Consider the following 20,279-nt stretch of genomic DNA (forward strand, 5'->3'; position numbering starts at 1 on the left):
ATGTGAATTGTGGCTCATTCTGTGTGCTATAATGTGAATTGTGGCTCATACCATGTACTATAATGTGAATTTTCGGCTCATTCTGTGTGCTGTAATGTGAATTTTGGCATATTCTGTGTGCTATAATGTGAATTACGGCTCATACCGTGTGCTATAATGTGAATTGTGGGGGTCATTCCGAGTTGTTCGCTCGTTATTTTTTTGTCGCAATGGAGCGAATAATCGCTAATGCGCATGCGCAATGTCGGCAGTGCGACTGCGCCAAGTAAATTTGCTATGCAGTTAGGTATTTTACTCACGGCATTACGAGGCTTTTTTCTTCGTTCTGGTGATCGTAATGTGATTGACAGGAAGTGGGTGTTTCTGGGCGGAAACTGGCCGTTTTATGGGAGTGTGTGAAAAAACGCTACAGTTTCTGGGAAAAACGCGGGAGTGGCTGGAGAAATGGAGGAGTGTCTGGGCGAACGCTGGGTGTGTTTGTGACGTCAAACCAGGAACGACAAGCACTGAACTGATCGCAGATGCCGAGTAAGTTTGGAGCTACTCAGAAACTGCTAAGAAGTGTCTATTCGCAATTCTGCTAATCTTTCGTTCGCAATTTTGCTAAGCTAAGATTCACTCCCAGTAGGCGGCGGCTTAGCGTGTGCAAAGCTGCTAAAAGCAGCTTGCGAGCGAACAACTCGGAATGACCACCTGTGTCTCATTCTGTGTGCTATAAATTGAATTTCGGCTCATTTTGGGTGCTACAATGTGAATTTCGGCTCATTCAGTGTGCTACAATGTGAATTTCGGCTCATTCAGTTTGCTACAATGTGAATTTCGGCTCATTCAGTGTGCTACAATGTGGATGTCGGCTCATTCAGTGTGCTACAATGTGAATTTCGGCTCATTCAGTGTGCTACAATGTGAATTTCGGCTCATTCAGTGTGCTATAATGTGACTGTCGGCTCATTCAGTGTGCTACAATGTGACTGTCGGCTCATTCAGTGTGCTACAATGTGAATTTCGGCTCATTCAGTGTGCTACAATGTGAATGTCGGCTCATTCAGTGTGCTACAATGTGAATGTCGGCTTATTCAGTGTGCTACAATGTGAATGTCGGCTCATTCAGTGTGCTACAATGTGACTGTCGGCTCATTCAGTGTGCTACAATGTGAATTTCGGCTCATTCAGTGTGCTACAATGTGAATGTCGGCTTATTCAGTGTGCTACAATGTGAATGTCGGCTCATTCAGTGTGCTACAATGTGAATTTCGGCTCATTCAGTGTGCTACAATGTGAATGTCGGCTTATTCAGTGTGCTACAATGTGAATGTCGGCTCATTCAGTGTGCTACAATGTGACTGTCGGCTCATTCAGTGTGCTACAATGTGAATTTCGGCTCATTCAGTGTGCTACAATGTGAATGTCGGCTTATTCAGTGTGCTACAATGTGAATGTCGGCTCGTACCGTGTGCTATAATGTGAATTTCAGCTCGTACTGTGTGCTATAAGGTGAAAGGGGCACCAGTAATAGAAGGGGTTCTACTACACTGGGCACGCCCCCTATTGGGTGACCACGCCCCCTTTTCTGGAGCGCACGCGCCTTCGGCGCGCTTAATTGCATTCTTGACTTTTGCATGCCCCAACTTCAAAATTTCTACTTCGACCACTAATATATATATATATATATATATATATATATATATCTTTCAGTGCCTCCCCAGCCAATGACCTCACCGCACGTCACTGACGTGAGATTTAAGATGTAAATAATCAAAAGATTTTTTTCTTGCTGTGTGTGACATTATAAAAAAATGTTGGAAGCAACTGTTCTAGATCAGCATGTTTTCTATGGTTCCATGATCCTATGGACTGGGTGGCTGTAATATACAGTAGATAAGTACCCAACCTTACATCACCTTCTTAACCTTATATACCACCAAATTAGTGATATAGGGTGTTGTAGCCGCCACTTACAGGTATCTTCAATATAAGGATCTCAGCAAACATAAGCTACATAAATGTGATTATTTACATTTGCAACCAATCTCTGCAGTACCTTACCATCCTCAGCAGTCTTACCGGGATCCCAACACTGCTCGGAATGCCGGTGTCAGCATTCCGACTAGGGACACAATCCTGTGACCAGAATTCCGACCACCGGGATCTCAATCAATTGTTGGCTGGCCCGCCGGACAGGTAAGCCGCAGATTAGATTTAGGATGCGTGAGGAGGATTAGGAAGGTTAGATTTAGGATGCTTGAGGAGGGTTAGGCTACGGGTAGGGGTTGTCAGGTTTAGGCTGCTGGGAGGGGGGGTTAGGGTTAGGCACCCCAGGGAGGTTTAGGGTTAAGCTGTGGGGGAGGGTTAGGTTTCGGCTGCAGGAAGGGAGGCTTAGGGGGGCATTAGGGAAAAGGCAAGTATACTTACCTTCCCCCTGTTGGGATTCTTAATATCAGGATGCCATAGTCGGTATTTTGATCACCAGAATCCTGAGCACCAGCATCTCAAACCCAACCCGTCTTACCATATAAGCAGTTATACCGTGCTGCAGCACCTGATCATCCTCAGCAGTCTTACCATATAAGCAGTTATACCGTGCTGCAGCACCTGATCATCCTCAGCAGTCTTACCATATAAGCAGTTATACCGTGCTGCAGCATCTGATCATCCTCAGCAGTCTTACCATATAAGCAGTTATACCGTGCTGCAGCACCTGATCATCCTCAGCAGTCTTACCATATAAGCAGTTATACCGTGCTGCAGCACCTGATCATCCTCAGCAGTCTTACCATATAAGCAGTTATACCGTGCTGGAGCATCTGATCATCCTAAGCAGTCTTACCATATAAGCAGTTATACCGGGTTGCAGCACCTGATCATCCTCAGCAGTCTTACCATATAAGCAGTTATACCGTGCTGCAGCATCTGATCATCCTCAGCAGTCTCACCATATAAGCAGTTATACTATGCTGCAGCAACTAATTATCTTCAGCAGTCTTACCATACAGTACAAGCAGTTATACCGTGCTGGAGCACCTGATCATCCTCAGCAGTCTTACAATTTAAGCAGATATACTGTGCTGCAGCACCTGATCATCCTCAGCAGTCTTGGTGGAAATACAAGCATGTGACAATTTGAATTTTTTTAATTGTCCTTTAAGTGCCTTTCATACAAATATGTTCTATTCATGCCAGTCATACACCCTAGCCCTATATAGCCAATTTCTATAAATAGGATATTTAATTATTGATGTAGATGGACTAAAGGCCTGATTTGCAGGTGGATACAGACACGACTGCATCAATTGGTGATCACACATCTGTGACTTTATGTAAATACTGCTACAAATCTCTTGCCTGGTGTACATCCATGTATATAAGTGTGCAAGAGCTGAGACGCCCACTGTCAGTGTCTGTACATGCTGTTATACTGCGAGGTGAGAATTTAGACACCACCAGCAGTCGCACCACGAAAACATGCACCATACCAGATGGCAGATTTACCATCTGAGTATGGCCTTCAGGGCCAGCAACAGAAATCTTGGGGCCCAGTACATGGATATCTCTGGGGGCTCCCGCTCGATCCTTGCACCCACACATGCCTCCCCTGGGAGCAAGAGAGATAGAGAAAGAAAGAGGGTGTTGGAGTGAGAGGGAGAGGGGTTTTCATGGAAAAAAGGGTATAAGAGAAAGAGCGAGCAAAAGAGAGGGTGTCAGGGAGAGAGAGAAGTGTGAGAGAGAGATGGTGTCAGGGAGAAAGAGAGAGAGAAAGGGATGACAGAGAGGGCCTTGGGAATAGACCAAAAAACAGAGAGTGTCAGAGAGGAGCAAGAGAGAGAGAGAGGGGAGTGAGAGAGAAAGAGTGTCATTGAGAAGGAGTGGAGCAAGAGAGAGTGTCTGGGAAAGAAAAAGGGAGAGACAGAGAGAGATTATGTCATGGACAAAGAGAGATAGTGCCAGGGAGAGACAGTGTTAGAGAGAAAGAGAGATAGAGAGAGTGTTGGTGAGACAGTGTCAGGGAGAAAGATAAAGAGACAGTGTCAGGGAGAGAGTGAAAGTGTTGGGGGGAGGGATTGAAAAACACAGTGTCAAGGAGATACGGAGGGAGAGAGACAGTGTCAGAGAGAGAGAGAAAGATAGTGTCAGGGACAGAGAGAGAGAGAGAGAGAGAGGGAGGGAGGGAGAGAGACAGTGTCAGAGGGAGATAGTGTCAGGGAGAGAGAGACATTGTCAGGGAGAGTGATATAGTGTCAAGGGGACAAAGAGGGAGAGAGAAGAGAGGGTGTTAGGGAGAGAGAGTGAGACAGTGTCAGTGAGAGAGTGAGGGGATGAAGGAGGTGGAGCGAGCGGGAGAGATGTTATCTGCCTACACCACACGTCTCTCATGGGTGCGGTACTCCTCTCATTAGGCCCGCCTCCTAAACACTTACGAATCGCGGCACTGCTGCTCTGGTGCTGGGAGTCAGCTCAGGTAATCAGGAAGATGGCTTGATAACTTTTTTTTCTAATACTTGTGAGCGGGTGGCAGGGCGTGCTGGAAGTGCGCCACTCACTTTATAAACCAGTAATAGTTGCCACAGCTCTGTTTTACACCTGTGGACCTTGGGTCCCCTCGGACCTCGGGGCCTTGGACAGAGGTACCCTTTGTACCCCCATGTCCCAGGGCTTGATGGCTTCCAAAGTGAACGATTGAGCCTTGGAGTATAAAAACACTTCAGTAACACGCCTATAAGACGGACCATCTCCAGGAGTCTGTTTAGCCACGGTTGTGTCTATGTTGCCTTTGTGCAAAGGACCTGGACGTGACAAAACGAGTGGGCAGGAGAGAACTTCCACCCTTACAGCTCCTAAATGTTTTCTTCGTTCGCCGTTCGTTTGGTTTTTTTTTTTGTCTATGCAGGATTGGACCCTCGCGGGCTCGCTTCGCTCGCCACACTTTTCTATTCCAAATAGATTGTGACATGGACCCAGGGGGTTATGGGAAAGGTCCTCTGCACGAAGAGAAACTAGACGCTACCGTTTAGCCACCGTCCAGCACTTTTCTATCTCGGATAGTGTGCATCTCAGTCGCAACACATCTTTGTGCATACACTATGGAGCGCATGCGCTGTTGGAGCTTTTGGTGATTTTCACAGTAGCTAAAAAAGGCTTAACTCAGTCAACATTGGCATTGCATGGATATCAGGCCCTAAATGTTTACACCAGAAAACACATATTGTATTTCTATGTGGCCTAGTTTTGTTTGTATATGTTGTGATAATTGTATATTTTTATTGAAACATTTTGATGTTGTGCTTACAAGTGTTATTTTTAATTAACATTTTTTTGTATGATGGTTGGCCCTGGGCTTTTATAGTCCCGAGTACATGGTAATTACTAAATGCGTGTTGGACTGTTAGTTCATTTTTTTGATTATAAGTAATTTTGTTTTCTTTCCAGTAAACGATCTGAAATGAATACTGAGATTATTGTTGCTTGCTATCAACATCTGGCAGATTTACTCAGAAAATTAGAATGTAAGTGTATGCAGTATGTACAGTGAAATGTTACACAGTTTGTGAAGATATACTCCAGTATTGTGTTGTCTCTTTTATTATTTATCTCTTCACTTAAGGTCTTCTTGTGAACAATGTAAGATTAGATCATGAAAAAGAACAAGTGTTACCATTTCTGCTACAAACTCTTAAAGAACTACAGGTAAGCGATATAGGACCACAATGAAGTGATAGGATGTTCAATGAAGTGATATGTTAAAAAGTGAAGCATATAGGTTACTCAAAAGAGACATATACAGTAAGCATATCTGTTACTCAAAAGAGACATATACAGTAAATGGTTAAAATACACATATAAAGGTACATAAATGTAATCATGTGCTGCAACTGGTATCATTTACTCTGTATTCTATCTTGTTTCAATTGTGCAACTATTTTTCTTTTATTTCCATGAATCATAGGATAGTAAAACGACCAGTGACAAAAGTAGAGAAGTAGTAGAGCAACTTCTGAATGAACACACGGACTTGAGAGAAAACTATCACAAAAGAGTTAACCAGGTACCTGAAATAAAATATGATAAATGAATTAAAACATTTAAACAATAAATGGAGTGAATCTTGCTGTTGACTATATATAAACTGAGAATGTCACACTTAGGGTGGAATTCAAATGTTTGAAAAGTCGGTTGGGTGTCTGTTTTTTTCTGTCTATTAGATAGGAAAAAACAGACTCCCAACTGACTTTTCAAACATTTGAATCTCCCCCTTAGAGTACTCTAATTTGTTGTGTACAGTATGTGTTTGATTAAAAGGTACAACATGAATTGAAGGTCAAAAGCAATCATTTTGAAACTGCAAAACCTCACACTGCTTCTACTAGGATCCTTAATAATCCTCCAACATACTGCTCATTTTTATTTAAGTCTTAAATGATTATGAAGATTAGATCAGAAGTGTCTTTGTAAAAGATGGAAAAGCAACATTATCTGTTGTATCTCTTGATGTATTGGTCCTCTGATGGGCAAGCCATGCTATAGACTTAATTACAAAAGGGTGTGATACAGAAGATAGACATTAAAAAGATAGGCAGTCATTAGGCCCTAGAGTTGACAGTCAAAAGGTGAACAGGATCAAAAGGTCATCGGGGTTAAAAGGTTGACAGGGTCAAAAGGTCGACACCCCTCCCCAAAAAATTTGGGGTGCTATTTTGTGTTTTTAAACATTTTTTACCCAAATTTGTTGAAATGTGCCCCCTTGCGAGGTTGCTTCGCCCGCCATGCTTCGGGATTGGTTACTAAAGGTAAAGGTTACTAAAGGTAATACTTTGTAACATAGATAGTCAATTTGTTGAAATGCATCCCTCAAGGGCTCGCTTTGCTTGCAATACTTTGGGCTCGGTGGCTCGCTTCACTCGCCACTAGGTTACTAAAGGTAATAGTTTATGACATGGATAGTAAATGCGGCAAAAGTTGTAAAACCACTAAAAAATGTGTTGACCATATGTCAACCTTTTTACCCTGTCGACTTTTTGACTGTTGACCCTATGGTGTAGACCTTTTAACTATCAACCTCCGTTACAAAATAGTCCAGATATTCATACAGTACAAAGATTTTGTAGATAATTTTGTAATAACCCTGGTGCTCTGCAGGCCAATAGTTCCAGAAGTCCTGACCCTTTGCGTGCCATTTTACATACTCCAGGGTTGTCAGTGACGCACAAATGACTCTAATGAGCTAATTGCTAACAGTTAGATAATTAATCAGATAATCCCTGTCACACAGAATAGATCATGTATCAGTAAGAATATAGTTAGCCCTAGGGATTTCATCAAGTGTTGTTGTGTTGACTACTATTAATTATTCCAAACGATGGCTCAAGTTGGCCAGGCAAAGGAAGAGCTTAGTAAATCCACAAGTCACAATATCCTTCATTTTTCAGAATATGCACCTATCTGCCATGTGATAACTGGCAGGTAGCCTTTCATTTCTTTGGTGGCCTTACTTGTATGCAGGTATGCAATCATTGTGAGCACCATCTAGCACGAGCAGCATGCTGCCAGCGTGAGTGTACAAGAGTGAGTTGAACAATGGTGGCTCCTTGTAAAACATTAGGTTACTTGCCAGATGGCGTTAAAGCTGGATGCACCACATCCTCTTCCAAATAGTGGAGATTCCCACTGAATAAACTGGAATTGGAATGCTGGATTACTCTGTATGGCTTTTCATTTGCTGCAGTAACAAAACTGCTTACTGCTTGTATAGTAGGCTAACCATGCCTGCCCCTTTACTGAGGACGTATGGATGGATTCAGCACTTCAACTCTGTGCAAGCAGCATAATATGCTGTCTTACCTTGATTGAATGGGGATAGTGACTCACACGGAACAGGTTAAGCTAAGGATTGGTTGACCAAAACTGGACAGCTACTTTAACTAGACTTCTATGCACATATGTGCTATCACACATGCTATTCAGATACTGAGAGGAAACAGTCCTTAAAAGTTAATACTCCACACAGTGGAAGTCCATTGGGTGGTCTCACCCTATGGATATCACCCCCTCTAACTTCAATAGTAACTATCTTGATACTGGGGCTAATTCAGACCTGATCGCTGCTGTCTGTTTTTACACAGCGGGCGATCAGGTCTAAACTGTGCATGCGTATGCACCGCAATGCGCAGTCACGATGGTCCACAGCGACGGGGAGCGCTGGGATGGTGCGAAAAATCTGATTGCACCGGCGATCGCAAGAAGATTAACAGGAAGAGGGCGTTTGTGGGTGGCAACTGATAGTTTTCAGGGAGTGTCCGGAAAAACACAGGACGGACCCGGCGTTTTGTGGGAGGATTTGTGACATCAGCTCTGGCCCCGATCATCGCAGTGGCTGAGTAAGTCCTGTGCTGTGCAGAGACTGCACAAACTTCTGTTTGTGCAGCTCTCCTGCACATGCGATTGCACACCTGCACAGCGAATTCCCCCTTCCCCTGTAGGCGGCGACTACCTGATCGCAGGGATGCAAAAAACGCACCCTAGCGATCAGGTCTGATTTACCCCCCTTGTCTTTTCCCTTTGCTGTGACATCTCGGACTTTTGTTCTTCCCTCTGTCTGATCATCATCTCATTACTTTTCTCTTGCTCTGTCATCTCCACACCTTCCCAAAGCTACTCTCAAAACATCAAGGCCCTAGATCCAGCCCTGTAATCTTCCACATGAGTCACTACTCTCCATCATCTCTACACTTCTTGACCTGACCAGTCTACATCTTTTTACAACTCCACCCTTACCCTTGTTCTGGACTCTTCGGTTTCATCTACGTACAGTATTACTCTTAGCCTTTAAAAAAGTCCATACCCAAGCCATGGCACGCCAAACTCACATATTACATTAAAAATGCTCTTGAATTGTTGAGTGGCACTGGAGGATGTGGCACACTCAAGATGACTTCCTCCATTTCAAATTTATCTTCACCTGCACAGTTCAAACCTATCTCTTGACAAACGTTCTTATTTAAAGTCTCTCATTTACTCCCTGTCTTCCAATCCCCTTCACCCTACTCTATCCCCTCCCTTGCTCTCCCCTTTCTGTACCCTCGACTTTTGCCACCCATTTCACATGCAAAATTTATGCTTTCTGCCATAATATCTCCTCTTCCTGCCTCTCCCCTGTATCCTGTATCCAACTGCTGTCCTCCTTCTACACATCACTGGGGATGAAGTCGATGTTCTTCTCAGTCTCTCCAATCTCCACTAGCCTTCTTGATCACATTCCTTCTGACCTACTCCATTTCTGTGTGCTTTAGGCCAGCTGCCTCTTCTTTAACATGTCCCTCTTCCTTGGACAATCCTCTTCTCCTTCAAACATTAACTCATTTCACATACCCTCACTTGATTTACTAAAGGTTCTTAAAATAATGTGCTGGTGTTGCCCATAGCAACCAACCAGATTCTAGATCAGCATAATCTGATTGTTTGCTGCGGGCAACAATACTACTGTTTTATTTTTTTTAGAGGCTTTAGTAAATCTACCCCCCAGTCTTTCACTAATTACTACTCTATCTATCTCCTCCTCTCTGCCTCCAAGATCCTTGAATAGCTTTTTTTCATCATCTCACCACTTTCCTCTCCTCCAGCTCTCTCCAGGATCCACGTCTGGTTTTCACTCTCTGCACTCCACAGAAACCACCTTTGTTAAGATTCTTTTGATTTTGTTACTGCCAAACTGGAAGGTCTGCCGCTTTTGATACTGTGGACCACCCTCTCCTCCTGCAAACCCTCCACTCTTTGGTCTGTGTGACTCTATCCTCTCATAACTGACCTCTTACCACTCAACCTACAGTACTTGTTGGTGTCCGACAGGGTTTTGTTCATGGCTCCATTCTCTTTTTATCTTTACACTTCCTAAGGTTAAACTCTTTCCATTACCGCTAACGTTTTTTCCTTCTTCCATCTCTTTCTGTCCCACTGCTAGTTCAAACGCTCTTTCTGTCCTAGTGCTTTTTCAAACTCAATATATCCAAAACTAAACTCATTGTTTTCACCAAGGAAACCTCACCTCTACTCCACTCTGTTAAAAACACCATTATCTCCTCTGTTTACTGAGTCTGCTGCATAGACATCATCCTCAACTCTTCTCTCTCTCCTTCACTTCCCGCATACAGTCCACCAAAACTCCCATCCATACACTTCTCATTTCCTGATGGGACTACAGCAACCTCCTCTTATCTGGTCTTGTTACTTGCTTCTCTCGCAATACAGTCTTTGTGGAGCAACCCATCTCATCCTGCCACTCTGCATTGGTCTATCCTGAGCTACAACAGAATGCAGTTTAAACGTACCTCAAATATAAAGATCAAAACACTCCATCTCCTCCTACATCTCCAACCCTATTTTGGTTCACACTCCATCCGGTACTCTCCATTCTTCCACTGACCATCTCCTCACTTGCACTTTGGTCATATATTCTCTCTCTCCAACCAAGATTTCTCCCGTGCTGTCACTTTGCTCTGGTACTCACTCCCTCAACTCCCAGAATCTCTCCCAGCATCCACGCCTTCAAACAAGCGCTTACAACTCCCCTCTTCATAAAATCATATCAGCACTCCTCATAATTCATTATTCAGCTCTTTTACCACACCCCTACTCTTTTTCTCAGTTCAACCACCTGGATAATGCTTCTTTGTTATGCTGTAAGACCTCATAAGGTAAGTTCTCTTCCCTCCTCCTAGTACTATCCATGTGACCAGTGCACTTTTGTTCCCTTATACCCCACAGGTTCACTGGGTGCAGATTTACTTCCTATTCCTACCCATGTTGCAACTTTTCACTACTTGCTTTTATTATTCACATTGAGTTACTGTACACCTCCCTTCACTTCCTCCATACTCCACCCTGCCTTTGCTTGAATCTTTGTGTTTAACTGTTACTGTACTGTAACTGTACTGATATATGATTGTTTTATTTATTATCTGGTGCTGTTGACAACTTGCTAAGAATATGATGATGATGATGATGATGATGATAATAATAATAATTATATTTCTCATACGTCCTAGAGGATGCTGAGGTCACATCAAGAACCATGGGGTATAGACGGGATCCGCAGGAGACATGGGCACTTTAAGACTTTGAATGGGTGTGAACTGGCTCCTCCCTCTATGCCCCTCCTCCAGACTCCAGTTTAGATCTGTGCCCAGGCAGACTGGATGCACTCTGAGGAGCTCTACTGAGTTTCTCGGAAAAAGACTTTTGTTAGGTTTTTTATTTTCAGGGAGACTGCTGGCAACAGTCTCCCTGCTTCGTGGGACTTAGGGGAGAGAAGTCAGACCTACAGTACTTCTAGTGAGTTTAAAGGCTCTGCTTCTTTAGCTACAGGACACCATTAGCTCCTGAGGGTTTGGAACACTAGGTACGCCTAGGGGTTCATTCCCAGAGCCCGCCGTCACCCCCCTTGCGGAGCCAGAAGTCAGAAGACAGGTGAGTAGAAGAAGAAAAGAAGACTTCAGTGATGGCTTCTGAGGTACCGCACAGCGATCGCGCTGCGCGCCATGCTCCCACACACAGCGGCACTGTAGGGTGCAGGGCGCTGGGGGGGGGGGGGGCACCCTGGGCAGCATAAAATCCTCATATGTGACTGGAAAACAAGGGTATGAGTGCCTAGGCACTAAATCCTGACCCCCCGCCAGTATAAATATAATGAAAAATAGCGGGGCTGAAGCGCGCCATTAAGGGGGTGGGGCTTAGCCCTCACAGCTCTCATCAGCGCCATTTTCTCTTGTAGAGACGCTGGTCCTTCCTCACACTGCTGTATACATAACAGAGTGAAAAACGGGGGGGGGGGGGCACAGTTGATTTGAGGCAATATAAGTTACTTATAAGGTCTGAGGCAATATATAAAGGTTTCAGAACCGGGATTGAGCGCTGGGTTGTGAGCTGGCAAACTCCATCTGTGTCTTCCTGACAGACTTTACTGTGGGTCTGTCCCCTATATGCCCGGTGTGTCGGTGGGTGTTTGGTACACGTGTGTCAGCATGTCTGAGGCTGAGTGCTCGTCCCACAAACGGATGTGGGAGTGACCCTGTAAACACCGCTGGCTCTTGATGCTATTTGGTACTTGTATGTCGACACGTCGGTGGCTGATTGTTTTCCCTAGAGAAAACGATATTAGGGACACAGACGGGTGTGGGTGACCATGTAGGCACCACCATTATCTGACTGGGTAGAAAATTTGCATATCAGAAAGGGTATATATATGCGCGTATATATATATATATATATATATATATATAATAGGCACTCCAAATAAATCAATATAACCAAGGTGCCTTCCTCAAATTGTGTATACAAGCAAAGGTTCCCTGGGTGGATATGTAGCAGTTCCCCCAATAGCAAACAGGAACCAGGCGGCACTCATTGGATTTGAAAAAATGCTAGTGTATTAAAGATGAAAAAAGCATGATATTCCAACCGACGTTTCAACGCCACGCAGGGCGTTTTTTTCAAGGTGACATGCTGTGAACTAAACAGTGCAAGTGCACGCTAACCTTTTAAAAGGTGTCACTAAGAGCCCCATCACGCTGGCTCCCGTCCGCAGGCTGTGGGCTGGACATCCGGGCAGCTCCGGTGAGGGAGTCACATCCGGTGACGTCACACTGTTGCCGGGCAACCGCAGATGCCGGAAGCCACTGTCGGCCGCGTCTGGGGATAACCAAGGGGGACAGGACAATAAACATACATAAAGTGAAAATGAATATAGTGAACATATTAGGGTGACAGTGACTATAAAATACATGTTAAAAACAATCCCATAATAAACTGCAGCGATAAGATGAGTAATTAGTAACGTTTTAAGAAATCTGCTCAAAACCTAGACATTCACAACTGGGTAGTCATCAGAACAGTATGCTGTATGACTATGACTATTATGATTATGCATTATTGTAGGTATATAACCCACTGTATCCCTGTCAAACGGAAATGCATGAACATTATTTTATAAGAAGACATTCCAGACAATCTGTTCATTTAGCCCATATGGGGCAAGAGAGTTCAACCTATATATCCATTGTGTCTCTTTCTGGGCTAATCTCTTGGTCCTGTCACCTCCTCTGGTGTAGACGGGGACATGGTCCACAATCATATACTTGATCTGATGTAATAGGTGTTTTGCAGCTTTATAATGTCGTGCCACTGGTTGATCATTGTCTTTGTTCTCTAGCGCGGCTTTTATAGCAGAACGATGTAGCGCCATGCGCTCTTTGAACATTCTAATTGTTTGTCCGACATATAATAGGCCGCATGGACACTGCAAAACGTAGATCACAAATTGCGTTGAACAAGTGAGATAATGTTGAATACGAAATTTTTTGTGTGTGATGGGATGTTCAAACGATGAACCTGCTATTAAAGATTTGCAGGTAGTGCAAGATGCACATCTAAAGCAACCCTTTCTTTGGGTCGCTCGTTTGCACTTTGTTACGTCAGTTTTAACCAATAAATGCCGTAAATTACAACCCCTCTTGTAACTGGGCATAATGGCAGTGTTTTGGAAACACGGTGTTGAAGTGTCACTTTAGACAATTGGCCACAAAGCCCGTGTGGTTGTTGGCATCACACAGCTGGCCGTGGTGAATTCTGTCACTAGAGGAATTCTTTCTTTGTTAGGAGCCACCCTGAGGGTGTGAGAGAGTAGTGTTGCTCTTGGTATACCCATGACCTCCGTTTTAATATCTATAAGCTGTTTCTTATGATATCCACGCTGCATGAATTTCTGTATAACGTGGTCTAATGCTGGCTCTAATTCAGATGGATTACTTGTTATTCTTGCCACCCTCAGCATCTGTGATTTAGGTAGAGCTTTCTTAAGTGCTGGTGGATGAAAGCTATTTCTCTGGAGCGGGGAATTTCTGTCTGTGGATTTATTGAAAATGGATGTATTGATTTTATCGTCAATGATCTTAATGCAGACGTCCAAAAAGTTAACCTCAGTGTGGCTGTATGTAAATGTAAATTTCACAGGATTATTTATGTTGTTAATCTCTTCCACCATGTTACATAGTGAAGTTTCTGTGCCCGTCCAAAACAAGAGAAGATCGTCGATATAGCGCTTATAGAAAAATATATTTTTACTGATTTCGTTATTAGAAAAAAATAACATACGTTCCTGTGCAAACATGTATATATTGGCGTAGCTCGGAGCTACATTAGATCCCATCGCACACCCGGTGAGTTGAAGAAAATACTCACCGTTGTGGATGAAATAATTGTGTGTCAGACTTAGTTCTAGTAGTTGTAAAAACAGAGGGATATGGAGACCAGAGAAGTCGATATCTTCTAAAAATTTGCGCATAGCCGACAGTCCAGAAGAGTGAGGAATGATGGTGTACAAACTTTGTACATCCAATGTACACATTATGATATTTTTGGGTATTGATGGCAATCTGTCCAATAGATTTAATAAATGTGTCGTGTCTCTTAGATAGGAATCTTGTATGATAATGAGGGGTTGAATTAATGTGTCCAAAAATTGAGAAATTGGCTGCATTAGTGATCCTCTAGCAGATATTATGGGTCTCCCCGGCGGATGAACAGGATCCTTGTGTATCTTGGGTAATGTATACAAGACTGCTTGCTACATTGGGGAATGATTGGGAGAGAGATGTGAGAGTCTTATTATCAATGTGTCCATCTTGAAATGCTTGACTGAGGATGTTATCAATTTCTTTTTTGAAAACAGTTGTCGGGTTACAACGTAACTTTTTATATGTAGCTGTATCTGCAAGTTGTCTGTCAATTTCATGTATATAGGCCGCCTTGTCCTGGACCACGATGGCCCCGCCCTTGTTGGCTGGCCTGATAACTATATCCTCATAGGATGCAAGATCTTTAATGGCTTGTTGTTCCACCCTGCTGATGTTATGATATATCTTGGGTTGTGCTTGGTCATATTTGGAAACAGAGTCATCCAAAAGTCTCGTAAATGTTTTTATAGCCGCATTGTTAGAGACTGGATCAAAGACTGAGCGTGACTTTCCAATGCTTCGTGAAGCTTGTATGGAAGATGTTTGTTGATGTTGAAAGAATTCTTTTAATCGCAAATTCCTGGAAAAGCGGTATTGCTCAGTCTTCCATTTGAAGTCATCGTCCCCCTCAAAAACAGCTTAAATCATAGATTTTGGGGGTCATTTTGATCCCATAGTATTATTAACCTCAATATCCATAATTTCCACTCATTTTCAGTCTATTCTGAACACCTCACACCTCACAATATTATTTTTAGTCCTAAAATTTGCACCGAGGTCGCTGGATGACTAAGCTAAGCGACCCAAGTGGCCGACACAAACACCTGGCCCATCTAGGAGTGGCACTGCAGTGTCAGGCAGGATGGCACTTAAAAAAAATTGTCCCCAAACAGCACATGATGCAAAGAAAAAAAGAGGCGCAATGAGGTAGCTGTGTGACTAAGCTAAGCGACACAAGTGGCCGACACAAACACCTGGCCCATCTAGGAGTGGCACTGCAGTGTCAGGCAGGATGGCACTTCAAAAAAATAGTCCCCAAACAGCACATGATGCAAAGAAAAATGAAAGAAAAAAGAGGTGCAAGATGGAATTGTCCTTGGGCCCTCCCACCCACCCTTATGTTGTATAAACAGGACATGCACACTTTAACAAACCCATCATTTCAGCGACCGGGTCTGCCACACAACTGTGACTGAAATGACTGGTTGGTTTGGGCCCCCACCAAAAAAGAAGCAATCAATCTCTCCTTGCACAAACTGGCTCTACAGAGATGTCCACCTCCTCCTCATCGTCCGATTCCTCACCCCTTTCACTGTGTACATCCCCCTCCTCACAGATTATTAATTCGTCCCCACTGGAATCCACCATCTCAGGTCCCTGTGTACTTTCTGGAGGCAATTGCTGGTGAATGTCTCCACGGAGGAATTGATTATAATTCATTTTGATGAACATCATCTTCTCCACATTTTCTGGAAGTAACCTCGTACACCGATTGCTGACAAGGTGAGCGGCTGCACTAAACACTCTTTCGGAGTACACACTGGAGGGTGGGCAACTTACTAAAATAAAGCCAGTTTCTGCAAGGGCCTCCAAATTGCCTCTTTTTCCTGCCAGTATACACACGGGCTGTCTGACGTGCCTACTTGGATGCGGTCACTCATATAATCCTCCACCATTCTTTCAATGGTGAGAGAATCATATGCAGTGACAGTAGACGACATGTCAGTAATCATTGGCAGGTCCTTCAGTACGGACCAGATGTCAGCACTCGCTCCAGACTGCCCTGCATCACCGCCAGCGGGTGGGTTTGGAATTTTTAGCCTTTTCCTTGCTCCCCCAGTTGCGGGAGAATGTGAAGGAGGAGCTGTTGACGGGTCACGTTCCGCTTGCCTTGACAATTTTCTCACCAGCAGGTCTTTGAACCTCTGCAGACTTGTGTCTGCCGGAAAGAGAGATACAACGTAGGTTTTAAATCTAGGATCGAGCACGGTGGCCAAAATGTAGTGCTCTGATTTCAACAGATTGACCACCCGTGAAACCTGGTTAAGCGAATTAAGGGCTCCATCCACAAGTCCCACATGCCTAGCGGAATCGCTCTGTTTTAGCTCCTCCTTCAATGTCTCCAGCTTCTTCTGCAAAAGCCTCATGAGGGGAATGACCTGACTCAGGCTGGCAGTGTCTGAACTGACTTCACGTGTGGCAAGTTCAAAGGGTTGCAGAACCTTGCACAACGTTGAAATTATTCTCCACTGCGCTTGAGTCAGGTGCGTTCCCCCTCCTTTGCCTATATCATATGCAGATGTATAGGCTTGAATGGCCTTTTGCTGCTCCTCCATCCTCTGAAGCATATAGAGGGTTGAATTCCACCTCGTTACCACCTCTTGCTTCAGATGATGGCAGGGCAGGTTCAGGACTGTTTGCTGGTGCTCCAGTCTTCGGCACGCGGTGGCTGAATGCCGAAAGTGGCCCGCAATTCTTCGGGCCACCGACAGCATCTCTTGAACGCCCCTGTCGTTTTTTAAATAAATCTGCACCACCAAATTCAATGTATGTGCAAAACATGGGACGTGCTGGAATTTGCCCAGATGTAATGCACGCACAATATTGCTGGCGTTGTCCGATGTCACAAATCCCCAGGAGAGTCCATTTGGGGTAAGCCATTCTGCGATGATGTTCCTCAGTTTCCGTAAGAGGTTGTCAGCTGTGTGCCTCTTCTGGAAAGCGGTGATACAAAGCGTAGCCTGCCTAGGAACGAGTTGGCGTTTGCGAGATGCTGCTACTGGTGCCGCCGCTGCTGTTCTTGCTGCGGGAGGCAATACATCTACCCAGTGGGCTGTCACAGTCATATAGTCCTGAGTCTGCCCTGCTCCACTTGTCCACATGTCCGTGGTTAAGTGGACGTTGGGTACAATTGCATTTTTTAGGACACTGGTGACTCTTTTTCTGAGGTCTGTGTACATTTTCGGTATCGCCTGCCTAGAGAAATGGAACCTAGATGGTATTTGGTACCGGGGACACAGTACCTAAATCAAGTCTGTAGTTGCCTGTGAATTAACAGTGGATAACGGAAACACGTTTCTCACCGCCCAGGCTGCCAAGGCCTGAGTTATCCGCTTTGCAGCAGGATGATTGCTGTGATATTTCATCTTCCTCGCAAAGGACTGTTGGACAGTCAATTGCTTACTGGAAGTAGTACAAGTGGTCTTCCGACTTCCCCTCTGGGATGACGATCGACTCCCAGCAGCAACAACAGCAGCGCCAGCAGCAGGAGGCGTTACACTCAAGGATGCATCGGAGGAATCGCAGGCAGGAGAGGACTCGTCAGACAGTGACATGGCCTGCAGGACTATTGGCTTTCCTGTGTAAGGAGGAAATTGACACTGAGGGAGTTGGTGTTGTGGTTTGCAGGAGCTTGGTTACAAGAGGAAGGGATTTAGTGGTCAGTGGACTGCTTCCGCTGTCATCCAAAGTTTTTGAACTTGTCACTGACTTATGATGAATGCGCTGCAGGTGACGTATAAGGGAGGATGTTCCAAGGTGGTTAACATCCTTACCCCTACTTATTACAGCTTGACAAAGGCAACACACGGCTTGACACCTGTTGTCCGCATTTGTGTTAAAATAATTCCACACCGAAGAGCTGATTTTTTTTGTAATTTGACCAGGCATGTCAATGGCCATATTCGTCCCATGGACAACAGGTGTCTCCCCGGTGCCTGACTTAAACAAACCACCTCACCATCAGAATCCTCCTTGTCAATTTCCTCCTCAGCGCCAGCAACACCCATATCCTCATCCTGGTGTACTTCAACAGTGACATCTTCAATTTGAATATCAGGAACTGGACTGCGGGTGCTCCTTCCAGCACTTGCAGGGGGCGTGCAAATGGTGGAAGGCGCCACCTCTTCCCGTTCAGTTTTGGGAAGGTCAGGCATCGCACCCGACACAATTGGACTCTCCTTGGGGATTTGTGATTTAGAAGAACGCACAGTTCTTTGCTGTGCTTTTGCCAGCTTAAGTCTTTTCATCTTTCTAGCGAGAGGATGAGTGCTTCCATCCTCATGTGAAGCTGAAGCACTAGCCATGAACATAGGCCAGGGCCTCAGCCGTTCCTTGCCACTCCGTTTCGTAAATGGCATATTGGCAAGTTTACGCTTCTCCTCAGACGCTTTTAATTTTGATTTTTGGGTCATTTTACTGAACTTTTGTGTTTTGGATTTTACATGCTCTCTACTATGACATTGGGCATCGGCCTTGGCAGACGACGTTGATGGCATTTCATCGTCTCGGCCATGACTAGTGGCAGCAGCTTCAGCACGAGGTGGAAGTGGATCTTGATCTTTCCCTATTTTACCTTCCACATTTTTGTTCTCCATTTTTTAATGTGTGGAATTATATGCCAGTATCAATAGCAATGGCCTACTACTATATATACTGCGCACAACTGAAATGCACCACAGGTATGGATGGATAGTATACTTGACGACACAGAGGTAGGTAGAGCAGTGGCCTACTGTACCGTACTGCTATATATTATATACTGGTGGTCAGCAAACTGTGCAAAACTGAAATGCACCACAGGTATGGATGGATAGTATACTTGACGACACAGAGGTAGGTAGAGCAGTGGCCTACTGTACCGTACTGCTATATATTATATACTGGTGGTCAGCAAACTGTGCAAAACTGAAATGCACCACAGGTATGGATGGATAGTATACTTGACGACACAGAGGTAGGTAGAGCAGTGGCCTACTGTACCGTACTGCTATATATTATATACTGGTGGTCAGCAAAGTGTGCAAAACTGAAATGCACCACAGGTATGGATGGATAGTATACTTGACGACACAGAGGTAGGTAGAGCAGTGGCCTTCTGTACCGTACTCCTATATATTATATACTGGTGGTCAGCAAAATTATGCACTGTACTCCTACTATATACTACAATGCAGCACAGATATGGAGCGTTATTCAGGCAGAAAACGTATAATACTGGTGGTCACTGGTCAGCAAAACTCTGCACTGTACTCCTCCTATATAATACTGCTGGTCCCCAGTCCCTACAATAAAGCAGTGTGAGCACAGATATATGCAGCACACTGAGCACAGATATGGAGCGTTTTTCAGGCAGAGAACGTATAATACTGGTGGTCACTGGTCAGCAAAACTCTGCACTATACTCCTCCTATATAATACTGCTGGTCCGCAGTCCCCACAATAAAGCAGTGTGAGCACAGATATATGCAGCACACTGAGCACAGATATGGAGCATTTTGCAGGCAGAGAACGTATAATACTGGTGGTCACTGGTCAGCAAAACTCTGCACTGTACTCCTCCTATATAATACTGCTGGTCCCCAGTCCCCACAATAAAGCAGTGTGAGCACAGATATATGCAGCACACTGAGCACAGATATGGAGCGTTTTTCAGGCAGACAACGTATAATACTGGTGGTCACTAGTCAGCAAAACTCTGCACTGTACTCCTCCTATAATACTGCTGGTCCCCAGAATAAAGATATTTGCACTGCAGCCCCCTGAAACAAAGTGAGAGGACGCCAGCCGCGTCCTCTCACTATCATTTCCAATGCACGAGTGAAAAATGGCGGCGACGCGCGGCTCCTTATATAGAATCCGAGTCTCACGAGAATCCGACAGCGGGATGATGATGTTCGGGCGCGCTCGGGTTAACCGAGCAAGGCGGGTGGATCCGAGTCTGCCTCGGACCTGTGTAAAAAGGGTGAAGTTCGGGGGGGTTCGGATTCCGAGGAACCGAAC

The 20,279-nt window shown here is 44.6% G+C and overlaps 1 protein-coding gene across 1 annotated transcript in view; it reads left to right on the plus strand.

Annotated features, from left to right (window-relative positions):
- The window catches only part of LOC134957816 (uncharacterized), a 153,930-nt gene that overhangs the window by 123,779 nt on the left and 9,872 nt on the right, over positions 1–20,279 (plus strand). The window contains exons 12-14 of the mRNA XM_063940036.1: positions 5,425–5,501; positions 5,600–5,682; positions 5,942–6,040. Coding sequence (XP_063796106.1) covers positions 5,425–5,501; positions 5,600–5,682; positions 5,942–6,040 — 259 coding nt within the window. The remainder of the gene's footprint in view (positions 1–5,424; positions 5,502–5,599; positions 5,683–5,941; positions 6,041–20,279) is intronic.

The sequence above is a fragment of the Pseudophryne corroboree genome, chromosome 1, assembly GCF_028390025.1.
Source record: "Pseudophryne corroboree isolate aPseCor3 chromosome 1, aPseCor3.hap2, whole genome shotgun sequence".
NCBI lineage: Eukaryota > Metazoa > Chordata > Amphibia > Anura > Myobatrachidae > Pseudophryne > Pseudophryne corroboree.